Source organism: Balearica regulorum, chromosome 6 (genome assembly GCF_011004875.1).
Source record: "Balearica regulorum gibbericeps isolate bBalReg1 chromosome 6, bBalReg1.pri, whole genome shotgun sequence".
In the NCBI taxonomy this organism is placed as follows: Eukaryota; Metazoa; Chordata; class Aves; order Gruiformes; family Gruidae; genus Balearica; species Balearica regulorum.
Window position 1 is genome coordinate 9,317,977 of NC_046189.1, and position 23,359 is coordinate 9,341,335.

Genomic DNA, 23,359 nt, shown 5'->3' on the forward strand with positions numbered 1-23,359 from the left:
CGCCTGACGTGCCAGGGGTATGTGCGTGTCTCTGAAACGTGGGTACCGCCAAGTGCCTGCTGGTGTTAGGGCTGCCACGGCACAGTGCCGTGTCGCCGCAAGAGGGGAACCTACGACCGGAGTCGATGAGTAGTGCTAAGCCAAGCACACTGGTCCTGGCTGAGGCGAGCAAACTTCTTTGATGCGAATATAATTATACCGTTACTTCAGCTGTAAACTTGGCCAACAGAATATATATTTAAAGAACCGTTCCTATAGGAAAAACTGTTTCAGAAAAAACCAAACCCACCTCAAAAAGCTCATTTTTTTTTCAAAATGTAAATGACCAAAAAGGCAGTGTTAAAGAGGAATGCGTACTTTCAGTCAGATTACTACTTCCTACCTTCTAACGTAACTTTTTTATACACAAATTTGAGACAGGTAATTAAAATTTCTGAGTACTTCTGAAAAGTTCTCATTGTACTATTATGTAATAATTGGCCCTATACTTAATATAAGGGTAATATATTTCAAAATCTAACAGGATATGGTTGCTCTTTGATTTAAATAAAAGCTAATCTGAAATACTTGTAAGAGTAATCAAAAATAACATGTAAAATAAATGCACAAACCTCATTTCCTTTGCTTCCAGCACTTGATTTCATTTCTTTGGGTTGCTGTATAAGGCAAAACAGTATTTATGTGGCAAAGAAACTACAGAGAGAAGTACATATAGAGACCGTCATTTGTAACCACGATGTTCTTAGTATGCTAAGGTTTTGTTACACAAATACGCTGAAATGAAGGCTCTCACACTATGCCTTGAAAAGTCTAATCAGAGAATAGTCTTTTGATATTTTTAAAGAAACCAAGTTAATGTAACAAGGTGTTAATTAGGGTGCTTGCAAAGCATATTCTACAGAAAAGCACTAAAAACTTTTAATCTCCATCTCGTTTTGCAAACTACGCTGATGCACTGCATCTGTGGTTAAGCCAAAAAAAAAAAAAAATACGCTAGGTGAGGAAGTCTAGTCAGAAAACACGATTCACTGGGATATTAGAGAAGTCACAGAAGCAGTACTAGAGTCTCTCAAAAGACAGTTATGGCAGGCATTCATTTCAACCAGATCTTAAGGATTCAATTTATTCAAATCAATATATTTCCCCTAAACAATGGTGGTGTGGTTTGGGGTTGCTTTTTTTTGGTTCTTTTGTTTTTAACAAAAAGAAGCTGTGTAATTCAGCATGATTAGTCTTTTCCTTTTCTGGCATTATTAGGATTTGCTTTGTCATTGCTGTGAAAATATATAGTCTTATTTTATGGAATGGATAAAATATGGATGGGATAAAGAGATTCTAGGAATAAACTTTCTGCATAACTAAAAAGAAAATGAGTGTAGGCTTGACAGTAATACAGTTCTCCCTGCATAGTTTTTAAAGAATATTTTATTTCTTTACCAGAGGTGCACAACAGGAAAAAAGCAGTTAAACTTACCAAATGTCGAAATTCTACTGACAGGCTTCCATTTGCGGATTCATCCATGTTCATTGCTTTCACGTGTGTTCCACACAGAACGAATCTACGATTACTATGGAGGACATTACACTTACGTACTCAAATGATGTTGTATTGGATAAATTAAGAAATCTGATATTTTATTTTCTTACCTTACAGTTGAAACATTCCTGAAATAGAAGAGGGGGAGGAAACAGGTTGTGAATCAGTAAAAGTGTAAGCCACACTTGCACTGAGAAAGTTATCTTGAGATGATAGATTTTTACCTTGTTAAAGTTAATTCATATTACCAATACAACTGCAATTTTTACAATAAAGAACTGAAATTTGTACTGTCCAGTTAGACTTTTGCATCTGGCCAGGTGCAAGTAGTGTATTTTATCTGGGGGGGTTTTTGCCACTGGAATGATATGTGGGTATCAAAGTACCGAACCCCTTAGAAAGAAGGAGTTTATGTAGCAGTCTTCATTTCAGGCGGGATAAAACTCTCTAAGCTCCACCGCAATTACAGCACCAGCTTTTCAAGCACATGTACTGCTTGGAGCAGCTGCGTTGAAGGTACTGGGCCTATTAACGCAAGTGGAGGTAAATGCTATTTCAGAGCTAACTATCCCATAAATGCAATACACTGTGATTTAGAGTTTTTGTGTGATGCTGCTATTTCAGATTGATGAATTTTATCTAAGTCTTGAAACAAATCTTAAATGGACTTCTTGCCTCCAATTTGAAAATATCAATTGGAAATAGCAGCCTTTTTTAAAAAAAAAACAAAACCAGACAGTCTTCCACGTTAAAAAATAAATAAATAAATAAAGCATTGCCTTGATGTTTTAACTGGGGTTTTTTGTGGTGGTGGGTTTTTTCCTTTTTAAAGCAACTTCTAAATCTGACAGGGTAACAATTGAAAACCTGTGTTGTCTCTGTAGGGAGAGAGAGAATATCTTAATTTAAAGTTTCTTACTTGTCAATAGTTGCTTTCACTCTGATCTGGTAGTTTAGCTCTGGCAATTTAATTAGCAACCTTGAAAACAGAAAATGTAAAAGTGAATATTAACAGAATAAATTTCTCACCAGAAAACATTAGAGATCAGTAGCTCCGCACCAAAGTATCTGAACTGATTATAATCTGAAAACAGATTAGGCATCTAGGACTATATCATGATTTACAGGGTTATATACTCAGAAAGAGGGGCTGAGCTGTTCCAGTGGCTGGTGTCCTACCCTCCCCGCAACTATGTGGAAAAGTTAGTATGTGTTTGAGGGAATGGCTAGCAAGACAACAAAGGGGTCACAACTGAGAGATGGATAAGTATCATCTGTGATTGCACGTAGATGTACGTGTACTTTGCTTCACGTGCCCTTTCCACCCTCTGACCCCCATGCGCTCTTTTTGCTGCAAGGTAGAAATGAGATGTGAGTTCCTTTCCCAGCTTTGCTCTTTTCACAAAGTCAGGCAAGGAACTAGTGAGAGAGCGACAGCTTGTCATTGATTCACTGGAGCCCCCCCGAAATGCAGAAGTTTCTCATTCCTACGTGCAAAAGTGGCTCTGAGGATTCTGATGTTGGCTCGTATGTTGTGGATCATTATTCACTCGGTTCGCAAAGTCATTAAAATAAGAATACAATGCATACAGAATCTTGAAGGTGCTGACTTTTGGCCACAATCTGCCTTTCTTCCTCACACTGATTTATTCTTTATTGCCACTTGTTATGAGTGACAGATTCTGTGGCCTTTATCTCCTCATTCCAGGAAACTCTCCTTGGAGTCAAAAGGATCTCTAACACAAGTTGGTCTGCTTTGCTTTCTAGACTCTGAAACAGTCTCCTAGGATAAAATGCAGTACACAAATGAAGGACTTTGTCAGATTTCCTTTCCTTACCTTAATTTAACAGTGAACTGTATTAATGTTTTGAGAACCATTGGCCTCTGGGGATGTGTTGGCATGCAGGGCTGCCTTTCAACCACGAACGAACTGTGTGAAAAGAAATGAAACAAATAGATCGTTAGCAATATGCATAAACAAACAGCTGTATTAGGGGGAAAAAGTGCTGTTATCTCTTAGAGATTTATTTCTCTACAGATGCTGAAGTGGGAGGTATGTATTCCAACCCTCAGCTCTCAAAATGATCCAGCAGTCTAATTTACAGTTGAACTGTTCCCATAAGAAACAGATATTTGAGATACATTAAAAATCAAACCAAAACAAATTCCATAGTCCTAAAATACCAGGCTGATAAAGGTCCGGAACACCAAGACTTTTATCAGAACCATAAAACGGAGTATGAAAATACACTGAGCCTGGCTCCGGTGATATTAAACAATCATTTTATCTTTTTTCATTTTTTCTAAAAAAAGCAATTGACCATGTTTTGCCTTCACATAGTCACTTTTGGTATATCTCTTATATAGCCAGTACAAAGGGCAAGAGGAATGATGATAATATTTTACATATTAATAGAATGTCTTGGTGGGGAAGAGGAAAGACAGGGAACAAATTAGCACCTGCCACTTTACTTAAAAAAATAAACAAACACAACCCCTGCAATCTTTCTCAGCAGTATGTTCATGACTCCTACTGAAATAAGTGGATTTTGTGTGTTCACCTCAAGTCAGAACTTGACCACAAACCCTTAACTGCTACACAGGAGCAGCTGCCTGGCACCCTCAGCTTCTAGGGATTTTCGTGACACCTGTACATACTTTTTTTATATTGGAAACTCAGAGACTCAACTTTTTTAAATTTTTTTTTCTTCTTAACAATATGGTCTTATTGTTGCCAATAACTTTATCGGTTCAGGTAAGGTTATGTACGTTGACGAAGGCTTACGCACTTCCGGAAAAGGTTGTAGAGCAGGAAGTTGACTTTTTCCAGCAGCTGAGGTCTTTGCACTGGGATAGGGTCCCCATCGTAAGTCATTCTGGTCAACAGTTCGTCCAGTTTTTCTAGTTGCCTTCTAACTTGAAAAAGACTCTCTGCCAACAGCGTAAAACTACAGCAAGACAAAAGAGCGGTTTGCAATCTTTCAGGTAAATGGCTGCTTAGAATGTAACGGTTACTGAATTTCTTCCTTAGGGAAACTGGAATCGGTACGATTGGTGTTTCTAGCTTTATCCAAACTCATGTCCATTCATCTTTTGTTTACAGGAGTATATAAATACATCAGGCAGAATCTCCTACTTTTATTTTCAAAGATGAACATTTTCGTCAACAGCAATGCGATGCTGTCTGCAATAATTTAGAAGAACTATATACACGGTTCTGATGTTTTACATGCAAGGCACTTGTGCCAATTTTCTTTCTTTCCTACAACTTAGTGGTTTTGCCAAATGTACTCCTCAAAAGGATAGTATTTATATAAATGAAAAAGTTACAAAGACTGAGGAAGTGCATTTCTCAGAAATGAAAAAACAATAAGGAAAATAAAATCCAAACACACTTGCTAACAGTTTAATAGGGTATATGTGGATAAAAGCTATTTTTGACATCTTCATTGGAAAAAAAAATACTTCAGTGGGAAAAAACCACACAAAAAAGGCAAAACCCCCTAAAACCTAAAAAGCTGCTTGGTTGTTTTCCTAACTTTTTCTTCTTATTTTTTACTTCACCTTCTCCAGCAGACAAGTTTGATGGAAGAGAAATGACCAGGACATTGACATTCTCTGGCTGCATTACCTTTTTAAATATAATGCTATTTTTAATGAATTATTTTTTTTTAATTTGCAATCCCCTTTAGAGTTACCACCACAGAGACTACTGCCGTTCAATTCCTGTGTCGTTTGAAGTCTGGAGGAGTGATGTACGTAGTGAGTCAAAGCATAAAGTGTCTACCCAGCTCCTGCCTAGACAAAACTCCCACTGCCCTCAGTGACAAACTCAGTCAGCACGGTTCTTACTCAAGCAAAACTCCCGAGAGGGTACATATCATATATCTGGAACAACTGTCAAACCAAAAAATGACCGACTGCCACAGCTCAGGCTCAGCAGTTCACTATAATGTTATTAATTCTGAATAGCGAATGTCCTCCACCAAAACAAATTGCGTTTTTGTTATTTACTTGCCCAGCTGCTAATGAATTCGCTGGTTTTGCAAGGTAACTGATCTAAAGGAAAGATCGTTTCACGTGCCGCAGACTTCCTGTGGTTTTCAGTGGAAACACAAGCTCAAGGCAAGTTTACCAGTTCTGGAGCTGGTCAAGCCCACCGTGGAGAGGACCCCCGATGCAAGCAATCTGCTGCCGTCTCTTCCAGTCTAGCAGCTCTTCAGTCAGCATGTTGCTCATAAGCATATCGATTTCATGAATCACACGCCCTATTTTACTGAGTACTTCCTGTAAAATAGGAAAGGTGTCACAAACTGACCACAGGGAACAGCCACAAAATTCAGCAATTATCATAAAAGTGCTGATTACATTTCCTTCAATTACTCTGAAAGTCATCATGTTTAGCCCCTACAACTTTAGTCTTTTTAACTCAGAGGTGACTGGATTCGTCACCCGTTGCATTTGAAATTAATCCTGAATCTCTACGGGCTCTTCCTCAGTAAAACTGCTTTTTTGGGGGGTGGGAAGGAGGATTGTTGCGTTCTTTGTGGGAATAACACCTCCCTAAGTTGGCACTTATAAGTACCGTTAAGGCCAAAAAGTCCTCCTTTTGTTTTGTACCATACCCAGTGTGCTGGTGGTTTTGCGTGCTTGCTTTTATCCGTAAAAAGCACATGGACTAACAAATTACCTACACGTACTGTTTTCTGTGCCAGCAAAGAATTGGTCAGGGGAGTATTTGTCATATTTGCAAGTCTCTGTCACTGAACAGAGCAAGGTACCATTGGTGGGTGGTTGGTTTGGGGTTTTGTTAGTTTGTTTTTGGGGTGTTTTTTCAATTATTAGATCACATTTACTTTGAATATTTTTTTGCTTACTTTAGCTTAGTTGGCAATATATACCTTTTATCTATTTAACACAGCACATAAGAGATCCTGAGAAGTGATGCCCTCACCTCCCTTCTAAGGTGTGCAGAAAGGTATCTTTGATTGAGCTGTTATTTAATTGCCAATTTCTTAACTGCTAGTCAAAATCACCCAAAACCATTTGTGGATTTGTAACGTAACTCCTGTTATTTGTCTGTTCTTCTGAGGCGAATTTTAAAAAGGCACACGTACGCATTTGAGTATTCGATGTGGGAATAAGGGGAGAAAGCAAATGAACCACAAATGACAAAATATGTCACTAACCTTTCTCTTGTAGTCTAAAGTATTGAGCATTGCCTGCAACGCCAACATTTCCTGTTTAATGAGGACGCTGTTTTTGTCACTCTGCTCTGTAGGGGGAATGAAAAAAATCGTATAAATGCATGTGTGTGTTTATAAGGGGAGGAGGGGGGAAAAAAAACCGTGACCAGGCTGCAGCGTGAACTAGTGAAAAAATAAACTGCAGACATCAGTAGATTATGTAATAGTGTGTTTCATTGGAATGTACTAACTTTAGTAGAAATTTAAGATAAGGTTTTATGACTCCACTCTTTAGATGTGTTATGTGAAACAGGAAAAGGTAGCAAACGTACGGATGATACCTAGAAATCTATACATTTCCTATGTGCATACTCATGTGTGTTACGTATAGCTGGCTTGGATCAACGATTGATCTGTGCGCTGCTGAAATAGGCTTGTGATGTCAGCAGACTGACTAAAGCTCTTTGGACTTGATGTGAATTACATGTCTGGCTGAGAGAATGGAGGTTAGGCACTTGAAACAGAGATAAAGCGTTCATTGCCGTGGGGATTTCAGCAGCTGGGAGTACTGATCACTTGCTATTTCCCTCTCTCTGTAACTTTTTTCCTTCTCTGGATCATGCATTAGTTTCAGGCTTCCCCAAGCTTGCCCCACGCTCTTTCATATGCAGCTCTTCCCCCTCCCCGCCCTCACCTTGCCCCACCTTTTGTTCCTCTTGCATCTTTCATGCCACCTTCAGGAAAGAAACTGGTGCCAACCGTGTCTCTGCTAAGCTCTGGACTGACATCTTCCCGTTGGGTTAGGGTAGATGTTTCAATAGAGGCAGACAAGTGGCTGATTGTCAGCTCAGCCACAGGAATTGCTCACGCACATGGTAAGGTACCGCAAGTGGGCTCTGCTGGCGTGGAGTGGTTGTTGACACAGTGAAATTTTAAGCCCTGAAAGTCATTTATGTAAGCATGTTTTATTTTACAAGTGAGGCAGGCTTCAATCATTTGTGTGGTCAATAATTATGATTGGCCTGATGACTAATGACTCATTAAACCATGGCAACTTGATCTCTTCCAATTGCCTGGCCATACCCAGCCTTAAATGTATGGGATTGCCACGTTTAAGAACTCGGACATTTCAAGCCCGGTATCTTTGCATGTTCAAAGGCAAATAATGTGAAGATATCTGAGCAGACACGAATGGACCTCAGTTTCTTTTCTGAAAGAGATCATGCAAGGACTGTTGCCGTGTGCAGATTTCAGCCATCGTAGGCTGGTCAGACATGCATTCAGAGTGCTTACCAGCTGGTTATCACCACTGTGGTCAAAAAAGAACAGAAAGCCAAGTTAGAGGCTAAAAAATCAGTTTTGCACAACTCTATTCTGGGAAATAAGAGGCTCTTCCACATCTTGCCAGGGAAGGGCCATGTCAAAGGTGAGGAGATTGAAAAATAGGTTAAGACAATTACTGCTCTTCATGCCATTATGCAGCTTATCTATAGAAAATAACCATACTTGCTCAACAAGATCCTGGTTACCCTCTTAACCCCAAAAGAGTCATTATGTTCCAAGACTATAACTTTATATAAACTGAAAATCCGTTTTTAGGTTTACACGTATTATCTGGGTAACTCACAAAACAACCTGATACTGAGGTCTAGCTGCAGAATCAGCCATATCCTAGAGAATCTGAAAATTTTTATAAAAACTCTTACCTAAGCTTTGTATTGTTTTATACCTGAAGTCAAATTCCTCTTGCAAGTCTTCCAAATACTTGACATCTTGGTCAGTCATCTTTCCCGGGAAAAAGAAAGTAAAATTATTTGGTTGTTCATAGTGACATAAAAAGGAATTTGTCTTGTAATGGATAAATCCATAATATAGTATTTTCCTACCATTTGAAAATCTCTAAGCAGTTCTGGGAACACTGGTTTACTATCTTGTAAACTTTAAAAAAGACGATTGAATGAATGCACATTTGTAACTACAGATTTATTTTACTTGTTCAGAAAGCCGACTATTAGCCTCTCTCCCACAGTCAAACAGTAGTTGATATGGCTTAACCGGTTCTTCTTTAGTAGTTCAGTGATGTAGTGAAAGTAGGAATGATTACACCAATAATGTAACTCTCTTCTTGGAACTTTATCTATTTGCCCTGCTTTAATTTTGCATTGCTTTCAATGGGAATTGGACTGGGGTGTGCAAAGCCAAGAAAGGTGGAGCTAGAGCCAGGAGCAGAGCTCAGAGACTTTATTTAGGGAAGTACTTAAGAATTTGGGTAAAGAAATGAAATGTTGTTGCTGCTTTGGCTTTCTGCAAGGGTTTGTTTTCATACGTACTGCAAAAAGTTTAGGTGGCGTTTTCTAGTAACCAATGACAATTCAAAAAAAGACACATCAAAAGAAGGAAAATAAAACTGCAGAAAATCATCTGGTTTACTTCTAAGGTCTGTTTCTGTGCTGTTTCTAGGAAGCCTTGATTCTACTAGCAACTCATAAATAATCCTTTTTAGTTCCCTGAGATATGCACCTTGAGCGTCTGTGAAAATACAAAAACTCATTTCCTAAATGAGGACACACAGAATTAGCCATTCTGGTTTCCTCTTTATTTTGGAGACTAAACTTTTAAATTATATGTGTAAGGTATGAAATTACATACGCAAGGAGCTGGCTGATTTCTGTGTTCAACTTAATTGCCTACTAAAAACCTTCATATCTAGAAATGATTCTCATTTTCACTGGTCTTTCAGGAATGGCTGCGCTTCCCCGCGCCGGCAGGAGAAGCAGCGCCGTAGGCTGCTGGGTTGCAGCTTTGTCTGCTTTCGTTCTGCTACTCTTATAACTTTATACATGGAGATCTCGTATGGGATTCTTCTAAAGCGAGCTTTATCCTTTTAAGGGTTTCATCTCTCTAACCCTTCTTCCCCATCTAGGGAGACACTGATGAGGGAATGCTACTGGGGCCTCTTTCCAGTATACCAAAAGCATTGCTCTTGAGGGGCATACGGACAGGTATTTTGATTATAACTTCCACATTGAGACTGCTGCAAAGCTGAAAGTGGGGCTGGGATAAAAAAAAAGGCCGTGGGCAATCTGAATCCTTATCCTGCCTTGAACTGAATGGGCAGGTATTCTCTGACCGAGCTTTAGGGTCTCTGTGGGACATAGCTACAGGTTTGGCTCTGCCCTGCAATGGTATGGAGAATTGTTATCATCAGTCCCCAATGTTCTTCTCCCCTCGCGTTTCCAAAACACGTAATTATGTCACGTAGCCTTCAGGTTTGCAAAAATCTTGGTACGTGACTCAGAGGTCACAAAGGCTAAGTGCTGCTGACCCAACTAAAAGAGGTGAAGTTGCAGCAATACATTTACTGACCCTCACATCTCTTCAGAGACAGTAGGTACGTTCTTAACTGCACTGGAGGTCTGCCTGCAACTCGCATAGGGATGAGTCTGACAGCTTTAAAATAGGGAGCTCTCACGCTGAACCCAGAGCAGCTGTAAAAACCTGAGGATCCAGGTATGTCCTAGGTAGTTAGTCTGGGCTGAGGTCCTCAGAATAATGGAAAATGGTCGGCGCAGCTTGTTAGAAAAAGTATTCGCGCTACCCAGCTTAAAGATAGTCCAGGTACGTCTGTCTGACAATCCTGGCTGCGTAAACAGCAAACAGGACAAAAAAATACCTGAGCACTGTTCTTGATGGCTGACACTTTGTGTTCTACGTTTCGTTGCCGTTCTGAAACCACGGAGTTCTGCAGAGACTTTTCCAGTGGCCCCTGGAACACATTGATGAAGAGATAATGGTGGATGAGTAACAATAACAAGTGATAGTAACTGTACTGCAAGTTGTAGCATAGAGAGGGCATTCAGAAGCTGGTCTGTAACCAGCTGGAGACTGGGGTAAACAGACAAATCTGTTTAGTTCCACAGATGCAAAACCCAGGCTGCTTTAACTTTCAAATCCAAAAGGTGAAAGGGTGTGGGTATACTGCAAATGTTAAACATCTAGTAAATTAAAGAAACTGAAACGTAACTGTTAGATTTCTGAAAAAGACCTGTGTCACAATACTCATATAAGAATATGTACTGTATCCACAGGTGATTAAAAAGAACACATTTGACTTAAAAATTCTATCTGGGTTTTAACCATGTAACAATTTCCCCAAATTAGGCTTTATATGTAATTTTAAAGTGTCTTTCTTCAAACAACGTAAAAACTATCAGTGCCTTTGCAACATATCTGATGGAATGTCTTTTGCATTGCATAATTAATATGAATGAATGCCTTCCATAATTTAAAATATACACATCTGTTTTTTTGCACAGAATAATCTCTTTAAAGCCTTTCCCACAGATTAAAGTCTTTGAAGATTAGCCGTGACATAGAAGTCACCTATAGCAATGTTTGCAGCAGTAGAGTCACTAATGAAGCACAAACATGAGTTTAAAGGGCAACATTTGGCAACCCCTAGTACACACAAATCACTCCAGTGGAATGAGAGGACAGGATTTGGTCCTAAAAGCATGTGAGCATATTAACATGGGGCGGATTAACGAAATGTAATTCATTACCTGTACAGGCATGCTAGCTGCAGCCAATATTCTTCTTTCTTCTCTTAAACAGTTTGAGATGATTACTGCTATATGCATGGGATTACCGTGATATTTGCCCTGCAAGCACAAATAAATACAGCTTTAAAAAATTTGGAATCCAGGGTGTCCCTCTGGAAATCACAAACAACGTGTTTCAGTGTCTATGAGCTAGAGCTTGGTGCGGGTGGAAAAGACTCCCCTGCTGCTCTTGCCCTTTGTTCGTGCTGGTTCAGCCTTGCAGTGCAGGGTCAGTTAGTACCATTGTCATAAAATATTCTTAACAACGTTCTACAGAGATTATAAAGATACAACTCTGAGATGTACATCATTTGAAGATCAAATTGCTCCACTGCTAACACAGCTGTTTTGAAAGGGCTTTCCTGTCAGCCTACTCTGTGCGCGATTTTATCGTGTCTTCCATTTTCAATAGGATGTTGCTGTTATCATGTAGCACTTCTGCCAACAAAAAATTGTAAGCGTATCAATACGGTAATGACGCAAGCAGAAAAGCCTCCTCAGCAAAATGCAGAAGACTAATATTTTAATGTCTATGAACAACTTTTCTCCTTCAACAAATAACGTGCCTAAGATGAAGGAAGAAGCAGCTCTTGTCCCAAGCCAAAGAACCCCAAAAGTCTCTATTTTTACATCACCATAAATAAGGTGCAGAATTGCTGATGCGTGATGGAGGAGTGGGCACAATTTGAACAAATATTGGTTTGTGCTGTATTTATCAAATTGGAACGATTGAGGACTCTCAAGCAGCATCTTTCACGGTGATGTTTTTGTTCTGTGTTTCTCAATACCCTTCATGCCTTTTACTGAATAATCATGTATCGTTCATTCAGATGCCCTTTATTCAGTGCTCATACAGTCTTCAGCCATTCATTAGAATTAACCCGGTTTATTTCTTTTCCTGTATGGTTTCCACTTCTGGATTTTTTTTCTCTTTTCACCTCCTTCTGATTAGCTTTTATTATTATTTTATTTTTTATTTTTTATTCTCATCATATTTTGCTGCCGCTCAGATCTTCATTTATTCTTGCTTTCTCTGAATGTGGCACAGTAAGTTTATACATTCCTAAATTGATGCTGTATTTTTTGATATCTCCTCACAATTACTGTATTAGAAACAAGGGTGTGAACGCATCTGATAGAAAAAAGAAGCGGTGAGTAACACTACCGCAGGGCACACTGTGTCTCAGGTGAAGCACTAAGCACTCCCTGCCTGCCTGCTCCTTGCTGGGCAGTGAGGGGGGAATTTAACATTCGGGGTGCACTGCTGATTTCCGGTGCCAAAGCTCTGCCCTTACTCCCTTCTCCCTGCCAGCTTCTGTGGCTAGCCAGCTACCTTGGCTATAAAGGTAGTAATCGTGTTCTCGCTGCGCGCTTCCTTGAGCACAACTGAACCTCAGGTCCAGGAACATATCCGTAGTCCCCTTTATCCAGTGTATTCCCAAGCTGTCTCTGTATAGTGTTGGGATGTAACTTTGGGAAGGGAATGTGGGAAATGGCTACGATCTTCCTGCAAAAGATGAAGAGCGGAGCTTCATGACGAAGTAAGGTAATGGTAGGATCCAACAGCAACAGCTGGAGTAAATTAATTGCTGCAAAGAGTGGTCCTGCTCCTGGCTGTCCCGTGCCAGCCCGGTGCCTGTCTGACTCGTTAGTGAGCCAATCCACATTGCTAACAGGGATGGAAACCACTCGCGCTTTTTTGCTGAACAGGCTTTCTGCTCTTCGGTGGACTGAAACTGCTCAGCAAAGGATGAGTTTGCTGTTAAGGACTAGGCCCCGTGAAGTCAGGAGAGGGGAGAACAGGCCTGCCTTGTTTCAGCTGCAGTGGGTTGTACCGCTAAGCTCGTCCCATCTATCTGCACCTTGATTAGACAGAAACAAAGTCCAGTTTTTAATAAGGCTTGGGATAAAACTGTGGTGAGAAATCTGCGACTGGTGTAAATCCACTGATGTGTATATTAATTCCTCAGTTAACGTCTCTTAATTTCTGCTTGTTGGTGTTATTTTTTTGCTGGTAAAACAGAGTCCTACTTTCCACATAGATGGCTGGTATATGAGGACCATACCACACGCTGGTATCTGCAGGCTATCTGAAGCTACAAAGCTTGAGGAGTTTTTAGTCCCAGCTTACCGCTGCCCGACAGAATTCGAGGACTCTAAGGGTTGATGGTTGCCTTTAGACTTTGCCCTGTGACAAAAAGGAGTCAAAAGCTATTTAACGAAGTCCAGAAGAAATAAAAATCCTCTTTTGGAGCTGGAAAATGTATTTATGTAGAAGAGGCACGTGTAAAAAAAAAAGTTCTGACAGTGGGATGTTTTAAAATCCCCCACAAAAAATGCCAGGTATTAGGGACTTTCCTAGCATTTCTAGATACTATTCATATGCAAAAAAGTTTTAAAAACCTCTTTCTCTGTCTCTTTTTCTTTGTTTCATTAAGAGAAAACCATCTGAATCAAGAGATGAAGTGGAACGTCACTTTTTTCTCTTTTCCCCTTTTTTTCTTCTTTCCCCTTTTTTTCTTCTTTTCCCCTTTTTTCTTCTTTTCCCCTTTTTTTCTTCTTTTCCCCTTTTTTCTTCTTTTCCCCTTTTTTCTTCTTTTCCCCTTTTTTCTTCTTTTCCCCTTTTTTCTTCTTTTCCCCTTTTTTTCTTCTTTTCCCCTTTTTTTCTTCTTTTCCCCTTTTTTCTTCTTTTCCCCTTTTTTTCTTCTTTTCCCCTTTTTTTCTTCTTTTCCCCTTTTTTTCTTCTTTTCCCCTTTTTTTCTTCTTTTCCCCTTTTTTTCTTCTTTTCCCCTTTTTTTCTTCTTTTCCCCTTTTTTTCTTCTTTTCCCCTTTTTTTCTTCTTTTCCCCTTTTTTTCTTCTTTTCCCCTTTTTTTCTTCTTTCTTCTCTAACTGGTAAAGCTGTAGTAGTAAGCTGTGCCCGTAGCAATTCCCATACTCGTGCCTGTCTGTTGCTTGTTCAACCCCACTTGCTTCAGTGCGAGCAGACACGCAGCAGGTCGATGGAGAACTGCCGCCTGCCCTCCCGGAGCTGCAGCCCCTCAGATAAGAGCTGGAGTAGCGGTGGATCTGCAGCATCAACACTTGCGATTGAAGGCCAGGGTTGGGTCTTGCCTTTCCGACAGACAGATGTGCTGGACAGCTGGCACGGAGCTGAGCAGTGTGCCCCAGCCTGAGTGGGCATCCCCTTCTCTCAGCCTTGAGCCTCTCTCTCCCAGAACGGCTGTATTTGTACAATATATGCTGTATCGATAGGCTCTTTTGCAGTCATCTAGCAGATTGATGGCAACTCAACAATAATAAATTGATAAATAGTAAATAAGTTGTAGCATCAAATATCTCAATAATTGTAACTTACTAAATAACAATTACTAAAAGTCACAATAACCAATGTGTTTGACTCCGTCAAAGCAATAACACTGAATTTTTTCTCCCCCCGTTTCATACATCTCAGGCGTAATTACACTTCAGAACGCACCGCTCGGTGTTCCCTTATTACCTGTCTACTGCCAACTCTTGCTGCTCTGCACTTCCATTTTGTCTTTGGTTGAGGGCAGAGGTTGCTCAAGATGACTTTGGCTTCTGAATGACTAACTGAAAATTATTTCCTATCATTGAAAGAGTAGTAAAAGTTGGAAAATAAAGGAAATTTAACCAAAAAAAGGCTTGACATGGGGAATCCTAACTTAATGTGACATGAGTATTGGCAGCCAGGAAAGGAGGAAGGGTGTGGATTCTGTAGTTATGCAAAATTGTATTATTAAGTTTAGATATTTGCAGAGAAAACTTATAATTGTCTTTTGATAAATACCAACAAAGAGAAATTGAGGATTCACTTTCCACCTGAAATTTCAAATGGAAAAGTTAGTCTTATCTGCTAACTTTACTGTAATTCTGTTGTTAGAAATTTTCTTTCTCCACTCTTCCATTTTTATGAGGTCTTCCACATCATGATTTACAACAAATGATCTTGTTTGGACTAGATTCTTCTCAATAACTACCAGCATGATGCTGAATTTAAGCAAACAGGGGAAATTAAACTTTCATTCTGAACAGGGGAAAATTTTCTCTGAATGCTGATGAAATTTCCTCAGGAGAAAACCTTCCTGCATGCCCAGCATGCACTCTCTTGACTTCAGAGACATCTATTGTCATAGTACCTTACTAGATCATGAAGAAATACAAAGAGGCATTTCTGCAAAAACAATTTAGACATTTTGGTGTGCAGAGTTTAGACTCTTTAGCCAAATTTTAAAACAGCTGGAACTATTTGGGATATGTTAAGATGCACGAAACAGTGGCTGGAGAAATGCAAAATTTGATTTTGTAAGTTGTAAGATCATGGAGAAACATTAAAATACGTATTATGACTCTTTAAAATGTGCTTTTAAAAAGAACAAATGACTGTCAATTTTAGTATCTGAAACTTACTGCTTTTCCTGAGACTAATGAAGAAATCTACAACAGAGATTAATTTTCTTACTCTTCTTTTCTTCCCATTTTTTTTAAATTTTCCAAAATTTAGCTTGTTTTCCTGTGGGCAGCTCCATCACAAAGTGGATAACTCCCAGCCACAGTCATACTGGCCAGCTTTCTTTTCATGTGTCAAAGGTTTCTCTATAGTGCGCTTCTATGAATGAATACTGTATATGCGCTGCTTGAGTATCCTGAGTCTGTTTGCAGCGATTAGCGTAGAGGATCGGGTATGAACGACCGTTGGTCTCTACTTGTCACGTAGAAGGATGTGCTGTGCAACCTTTAGAAAGCCAGGCAGGAGTTCACCTGGTTATCTCCTGGTTTTCAAGGTGACCTAAAAAGGACTTGAATAGGTTTTAGTGCTTTTGAATTCTGAAAAAAATGTTTCAGAATTTGGTTGATTTTTCCCCGCTTTTCTCTTTTTTTTTTTTTTCCCTTTTTTTTAAACTATCAAAAAAATCAGCCGTATTTTCTTTTTCCTTCATTCTGCTAGAAAAACCCTGCTTGAGCCTTTTAATTGTACACAAGAGCTTTACCGGAGGCGTGGAACCATTAACTAGTATGACTGTTGATGTATTTGTTGAAGTTGAATGAGTATTTAGAGAGGCTAATGGAAGGGAGGTGGGACACGGAGAGACAGGAAACAGGATTACAAAGTCAAGCAAAAATACATTTCCTTCCCTGTTGCTCACTTGTGATATACTTATTTTACTAAGTCTGATATTCAGCATCTTTCTGGATAAGCAGATATCACATCTTTCATGCAATTAAAAAACCTTTTGTATATAATTTTATTTTTGAAACATAAAAAACTTTGGTATAGTTGTATCTCAAAGAAACACGTGGGTGGGAAGGCATAACCATCCACACTTATTTCCCGTTTTCACCTTCAAATATGACAAACAACATTTTGCCTTGATTTGTTTTCTACCTTGGTTTATGCATCCAGGCAGAAAGTCTAATGAAGACAGTACTAGAATACAAAGAAAGTGTCAGACCTTGTGGTACCCTGGTATAGGTAAAGTGCTTGGGAGGTTTTTGAAAGCCTGTGTATAAACAGGCAGTATTCTTACCAAAAAATCCTTTTCTAATAGAAAGAAGGCTCTATTTTATCTAGGACTTTAAGAGGAAGTACCTGTGACACTATCTATTTAGACTGCTCTTGTTAGACTTTTATTTTTAGATTTCCCCTTCCCCTTCTCAAAATACATGAGAAAACTTAAAGGCAAACTCATTGTTTTAGACAACGCCTATGGTGTGTGGGTAGTCCTTAATACATAATTCTGCAATGTTGTAATTCTGCTGTTCTCATATTGTATAATGCATAACTTCTAAAATATCGTAGATTTTTTTAACTTTTTTTTTTTCCTAAGGGCATGTGCAACCAAATTGCAATAGGCAAAGCTATCAAAGCACAGCGAATATGCTGTGAAGACAGATCTTATTGTCCATTTTGCAGTTTGCCCCCAAATTCCACTGCTGAGTCCCTCCCAATAGACACTAAAACTGGTCAAGGGGTGGTCTATAGAAATGGAGATTTCTAGGCAGGTAGGGTGAGATATAGCTACAGAAAATATATGGCTGTAGGTCTCATCATGAGGCAGTAGAGCTGGGATGCTACGGGAGATGAATAATGTAGCGATGCTTCTTATTTAAATGAGATTTATTTCAGAATAAATAAAAGTATAGTGTTCCCTATGAAAAAAAAAAAGGTAGAACAGTGGAAGAGAGAGGACTTATTTTTTTTCCTTTATTTTTTTTCCCTCCATCTTCTGGACACAAAGACCTGAATATTATAAACTAATCTCTCAGGCAGATGTTTGACTGCAACTGGGCCCTTAATACTCCAGAATGAACAAAGCCCACACGAGGTTGCTTCATTTGTTTCCTTGGTTTTTGTTACTTCTGTTTGTAAGGTAACTCTTAATCTTTCTACAAAACAAAACTGAAATGTTTCTAAATTGTTAGAAATTCTTCAAATAATAACTAGGAACTCAAAATACTTTGCTTCTAATAAGTAACCTTTTTTTGGTCTGGTGTCAAGCATTTTTAAAAATCTTTCTTAGCCGATGTGCAGTCACCAGCCAGTGATCACTAACAGCAGACAGCTAGCTGCTTTAGCAGACAGACTTCTGTGCGGGGTTCCCCATTTGTAAGCCAAATTTTTTGTAAACAGCTTTAATGGTTGAACTGGAAAACTCACTGGGGGCAAGATGCTGATATGAAAAACCGATCTGAATTGTATTAGACAGCAGGGCACATTGGTTTAAAGCACGTTTCCTACTATAATTTGTTGCTTTGTTGATGTGGCAGGTTACGCGAGGACTAAATACATGTAAATAACATTTTGAAATGGATCTTCTGTGGTGTATCAGAAACTTTCTCTATTTTGTTCCATTCTCACCCTGTTGTAAGCTTTAACAGGAAACTGCAACTTAAACATCAATGGCTATGTTTCCATTCTTCGCAGCTGTTTCTCAGCACAGTGTTTATTAGAATTGTTTGTTAAGTACCAACTGGAATGTCCTATTTCAGATCTAATGCTATTTTGTCCACTTTCTTTGATGCACTGAAATAAATAATCTTAGGATCCCTCATGCACGTACCTTTCTGGTACAGTGACTTGCGTAAACAGTCACCTGACCTAAAATAAAAAACTTTGTATGTTCACTTTAGTTCTATCTGGAGAGGCACAAAGGTGTTCAGTTCCCATTACAGATGGAAACAGGCTGTGCAGTATAACTGAGAACCTGAAACAGAATCAGGAACACTTTTCTGTGTTACTGTTGAAAGTAGCATCATGTAAAGTAAGGTGCTATTTGTACTACGTGGAAGCAGGGTGAATTTTATATGGAAAGGCATGCCATAATGTTAATTGATGTTGATTAGGCTGACAGAAGATACTTTCAGATGCTATTCCAGATCTTTCTATAAAAAAGTAGGGCTGCGTAAGAGGAAGAAACATAACTAAAGTATTATTTCCCAACTTCATAGTATAACCATAGTGCTTCCAAAAAGCTCGTTCGGGTATAATTGCTTGGTGTGAATTGGCAAATCTGGTGATCTTCCCTGCCCTCTGCCTCTGTAGGCACACCCCAAGGTGTTGATGGTGTGTGCACAGACCTGCTCGTTCACGCAGAATCCCCCCTGCGTGCCCTCCCCTCATCGTGGGCTCTAGCAGGGCTGGTGAGTGGGTAAAGTTCACCAATACCTGAGAATCTGCTGTATTAAATCAGTATCATGAATATACATCATTTACAGCAAATCGTTCCCCAGAGCACACAGTATACTCATTAACTCAGGCTTCAATGGTAAATGAGCAGAGCAGCCCTTCTTCCTATTCCTGAACTCTGTTATTTCACTTTTACGAAGGAAGATTTATGTAATCAGATTTTCCCCTGAATACCGTAAACAGTGATGTGACACAGATGCATGTTGCCATTAATGAGAAGGGATAGCTTTCAAAAGTTATTTTGAGACTAGAGCTTAAATGAGAGCTTCAGTGACGAGTAGGATGATTCTGGGAATTTCTGCCTTTTCCTGATGTAGTTGTCGCGCCCCCACCACAGTGCGCAGGACAGCCAGTGGCCCTTCGGTTCCTGGGAGCTCACCTGAGCCCGCACACGGGCCAGGCTGCATCCAGGTACCTGCTGAGTGCTCCAACTTCCCAGCTTGGAGCTGGAGCAGGGAAGAACATCCCTGGAGTACTCGGAGACCCACAGGCAATCGTCCGCCAGCACCATTCCGAAATGGAGCGGTGGGACACTGGGGCACAGTGCCATCGCTGATTCCCAGGCTATGCCGAGGCTCCCCGGTGCACTGCAGCCCAGCTGCTCGCCCCTAACCAAAGATTTTGGCACCCGAGTCAGGAACACGGACAGTGCCTGCCTTACACGAGTGTCTCTATATTTCACCAGTAGTCTTTGTGTGCTAGATCTACTCCTGTATTGCACAGAGGCTTACATCAGGGGCAGGTATGCTGTCATTTAAAAACGTTCCTTCTGAAAACTAAGAGCTAATTGTTCATGGGCTAAGGTTGCGTAGACTGTTGCATCTGCAGTTTAGTTCCTAGAAGCGATAGGCAGCTCTTCTGAGCTTAACATCTGCCCTTTACATCTTGTTGTCATGGCAACAGCACAAACCATCTCCTTGTGACTAACCTGCTTTGCTTTTCTCCATCTAGGTTTTAAGCAGGAGAAAGAACCCCAGACATAGTTCCCAGCCCCCTCTTTCCCTCACTGCCTCCAAACATTTTCCCTCCTCATGCCTTTCCAGAGCAGCTGCTGGGGGGAGCAGGAGTTCTGTCAGAAGACGGACAGAGAATTTAACCTTAGCGAATCACTGTGCTGTGCTGTGCTGTCTCCCACCGAAGACCACAGCAACAAAAGGCTCCTCTGCTGTAAAAATGAATCCAATTTACTGACTAGAGAAGTGATAATAATGCAAGAAGTAAATATGAAGGATTTTAACCTAAACCACTGAGCCTGGTTTTAATATAATATATGCATTTATACCAGATTAATATCAGGAAGCAATGTTTCAATGAAAGCAAGAAATAGATAGAGAAGCAAATTACTGAGAGCTAGCAGTAACCTCAGCTGCTTAGCTAAGTTTCTCAGCACTTTTTCAAGTGCTTATAAGTTTGTCAAATTGCATGTTTCCTGGTCAACGTTTCTTTTTGCCTCAAGATAATTTTGGAAATGTCAACAGTCTGAGCAGAAACGCCACGTTCCACAGTTATTTCTGTTACGGTGAGAGAATAGGGATGGTGCCTGTGGCCTAACAGCAAGGGTGCCGGGCAGAGCCACCTTCCTGCTCAGACTTCTCCTCTTTGCCCTTCACGACACCTAAGATTGCCCAAAGCTTTGTACTGCAAGTTACTGTACTACAAGAAGCAGGCAGGTTGTCACTTCTTCCACTACTACCATCGTTATTTTCATGGAGCAACTAAGATGTTTCTGTAAAGATGTTGCAGGTGAAGCTCAGAATAGAACATTTTCTCTGTTTTATAGCAAAAATGAATCCCAGGGAGATTTTTCAGATGGGGTGTGCTTGGCTGTGGTGCTGGTAACTTGTAGGCATAATTCTCTCTAGATTCAGTAACAGCACCAGGAATCTTGATCCTAACGAGTCCTTTGCTGTCTAGCGAACAGCTGCCCAAGCCATTTGTGAAGTGTGCATTGCTTCCTCTTCTAAGGCTGCTCTTCATTAATGATCTAGTTGTATTTCTAATTAAACATTAGTCCCTCATTTTGCCTTTTGTCAAGAACTGCAGGTTGCTTTTGAATGGCTTTTGTGTGTCCTCTAATTATTTTACTATCACTATCATCGTAGTATTTAGGAACCTATGCTATAGCTCAATGTACTAGTCTGCATCCTTAGTGATAAATGCTAGTTTCCAGCATTACCTGGTTTGACAAGTATTACCTAATTCTGTAACACAATTTGGCTCAACATGATGAACAAACTTTGCACTCAGATCCTGTATTGAAGTCGAGCAGCTTTGTGTGTGTTTGTGCACGTTGTCAGTGTGTCTGTATGTCTGTGTGTGTGGTGTAGAGGGGAAGGAAGAGGAGTGAACTGTGAAATTTCAAAGAAGTGCTTGCGCTAGAGAGCAAAGCAGAGATAAAGGTGGGCTCATGGTAACTAACCTTCAGAGAAAGTCAAACCAATGCTGTTCGCAGAGTCACCAGAAATGAAAAGATGTTTACAAATGCAGCTTCCTCTCCTATTTAGGAACCCAATCTTTCCTCCATCAAAGTCAGTGAAAAACCTTGCTAGTTTTACAGCGTACCCTTCCAGTTTCCCTTTCTCTAGGTGGCATGTTGGGATGAAAGGGACCTTGGCACTGTCCTGTGTACATCAGTCACCTTTTTCTGGCGTTGTCTCATGAAACTGTCACAAACTAGCTCAAACTGCAAGAGTTAGGTACCCGCAAGCGCATCCAGCTTGTGGGTGCGGAGCCAAATGCCCAGTTCCAAACTTCTTATATATTCAGCAAGAAAATACAATCAGTGATGCATTAAAAGAATTAGACCCATAATTACATAATTTGCATACTCAAATTTAAGGACATTACAGCAGATACTGTCCATGTGCAGTATGTGTCATGTACAGTTCACAGTCCATTAATAATACTTGACAGTTAATAACAAGGATAGGATGTCAGCTGATTACAACTACTATACCTTTTTTTTTTCCTGATGTACTTACCTAACCAATAAAGAAATAATGTTAGCAGCTGAAGCTCAGGAGACTGCCTGTGCAGCTCTGTAGGACATGCAGTCCATACTTTGGCTGAAAATGCATTTATCACCTATGTTCTAAAAATTAGAAGTTGTAGCATAGTATTTCACACAAAAATCCAAAATACTTGTGTCACAGATTTCTTAAAACCTAGTTTAAGTTATTTGCCTTATCCAAAATAATAATAATAATACCACCACTACCACCCATTGCAAGAGTCTGGTCCTGCTCCAGCCTATCAAAATTATTGTGGAAATCAGAATAGACTGTGGGTGATAGCGCTAAAGGTCATAAGAAATCAGGAAAAGCTCTAACAGTGAAAGTGCTGTTCAGTATCTGGTGGTTCGCATGTGTATTTTGAAATGGAACGAGTAGCTTTTTATCAAAATACAGGTTATCTCCTGCCTTTATATAATGGAGAAAGGCCAATGTTATTAGCAATGGAGAGAGCTGTTGTATTTTTTTTTTTTTTGCTTAGCTAGAAACATTTTCTTGCAAATCTCAAGACTGAGATCCTTTTTAATAAGTGGTATAATTCCAGCATGACGAGTTAGGCTACCCCACATGGACCTTCACTGTTGGAAGAGACCAGCTCTGGTGCTGGCTCTGCTGCTGTAACTAGTATGTGGTGACTGTAACCTCACTGGACAGTTGTAATGGGGACACCTGAGAGTTTTGGCTTCTTCTGGAATCACGACTCAGATCCTTGCCACCTGAGAAACCACTTGATCAGAAATCACTTAAAACTCTCCTTCTCTTGCTTTTCTGGAGTAAGCCTCCTTTGCTTTGTGCTCCTCAGGAAGCACATCATAATATATTTCCAAACATGCCAGGACTTAGAGGAAATGGTTTTCATTCTGGCCATTTTCACACTGGCTATTACATAAATTCATGTGTGTGTGCCCAAGCCCTGATCACTTGTCTCGGTACGCTAAATTTCACAGAGCATGCAGAGCTGCTACTTCAAGTTTTGGTAAAAAATTTAGAATAAAATAAATGGTGTGCAGAGAAGGAACAGTGAGAGACTTTAATTTTGTAGACCCTGTAAGTAAACAGATACCAGTCCTCCTGCATGTGCGCTTCGTGATGCTACAATCATAAACGCGCAATCTTTTAAGCCAGGAATACAACAACGCAACTGCTTTTTTCACTACCCTGAAATGCTCTTTCCATGTGTATGCCACTGTGGGACAATACCTTTAGTAAGGTGCTACAGCTCTGTCTCAGCCCTACTGTGGTAAAGTGTGCCAAGACCATGACAGACATAACAGGATTAACCTTTCAGCAGTTAACTCCAAAAGCAGTTAAGTAAAT

At 40.0% G+C, this 23,359-nt stretch overlaps 1 protein-coding gene across 4 annotated transcripts in view; it reads right to left on the minus strand.

Annotated features, from left to right (window-relative positions):
• The window catches only part of STAT4 (signal transducer and activator of transcription 4), a 42,214-nt gene that overhangs the window by 13,352 nt on the left and 5,503 nt on the right, over positions 1 to 23,359 (minus strand). For all 4 annotated transcript variants that reach the window (XM_075756200.1, XM_075756199.1, XM_075756197.1 and 1 more), the window contains 11 exons: positions 11,287 to 11,385; positions 10,398 to 10,490; positions 8,431 to 8,509; positions 6,728 to 6,813; positions 5,674 to 5,825; positions 4,328 to 4,486; positions 3,376 to 3,468; positions 2,457 to 2,516; positions 1,648 to 1,665; positions 1,475 to 1,568; positions 612 to 656 (listed from right to left, as the gene is read on the minus strand). In XM_075756200.1, the coding sequence (XP_075612315.1) occupies positions 612 to 656; positions 1,475 to 1,568; positions 1,648 to 1,665; positions 2,457 to 2,516; positions 3,376 to 3,468; positions 4,328 to 4,486; positions 5,674 to 5,825; positions 6,728 to 6,813; positions 8,431 to 8,509; positions 10,398 to 10,490; positions 11,287 to 11,385 (978 nt within the window). The remainder of the gene's footprint in view (positions 1 to 611; positions 657 to 1,474; positions 1,569 to 1,647; positions 1,666 to 2,456; positions 2,517 to 3,375; positions 3,469 to 4,327; positions 4,487 to 5,673; positions 5,826 to 6,727; positions 6,814 to 8,430; positions 8,510 to 10,397; positions 10,491 to 11,286; positions 11,386 to 23,359) is intronic.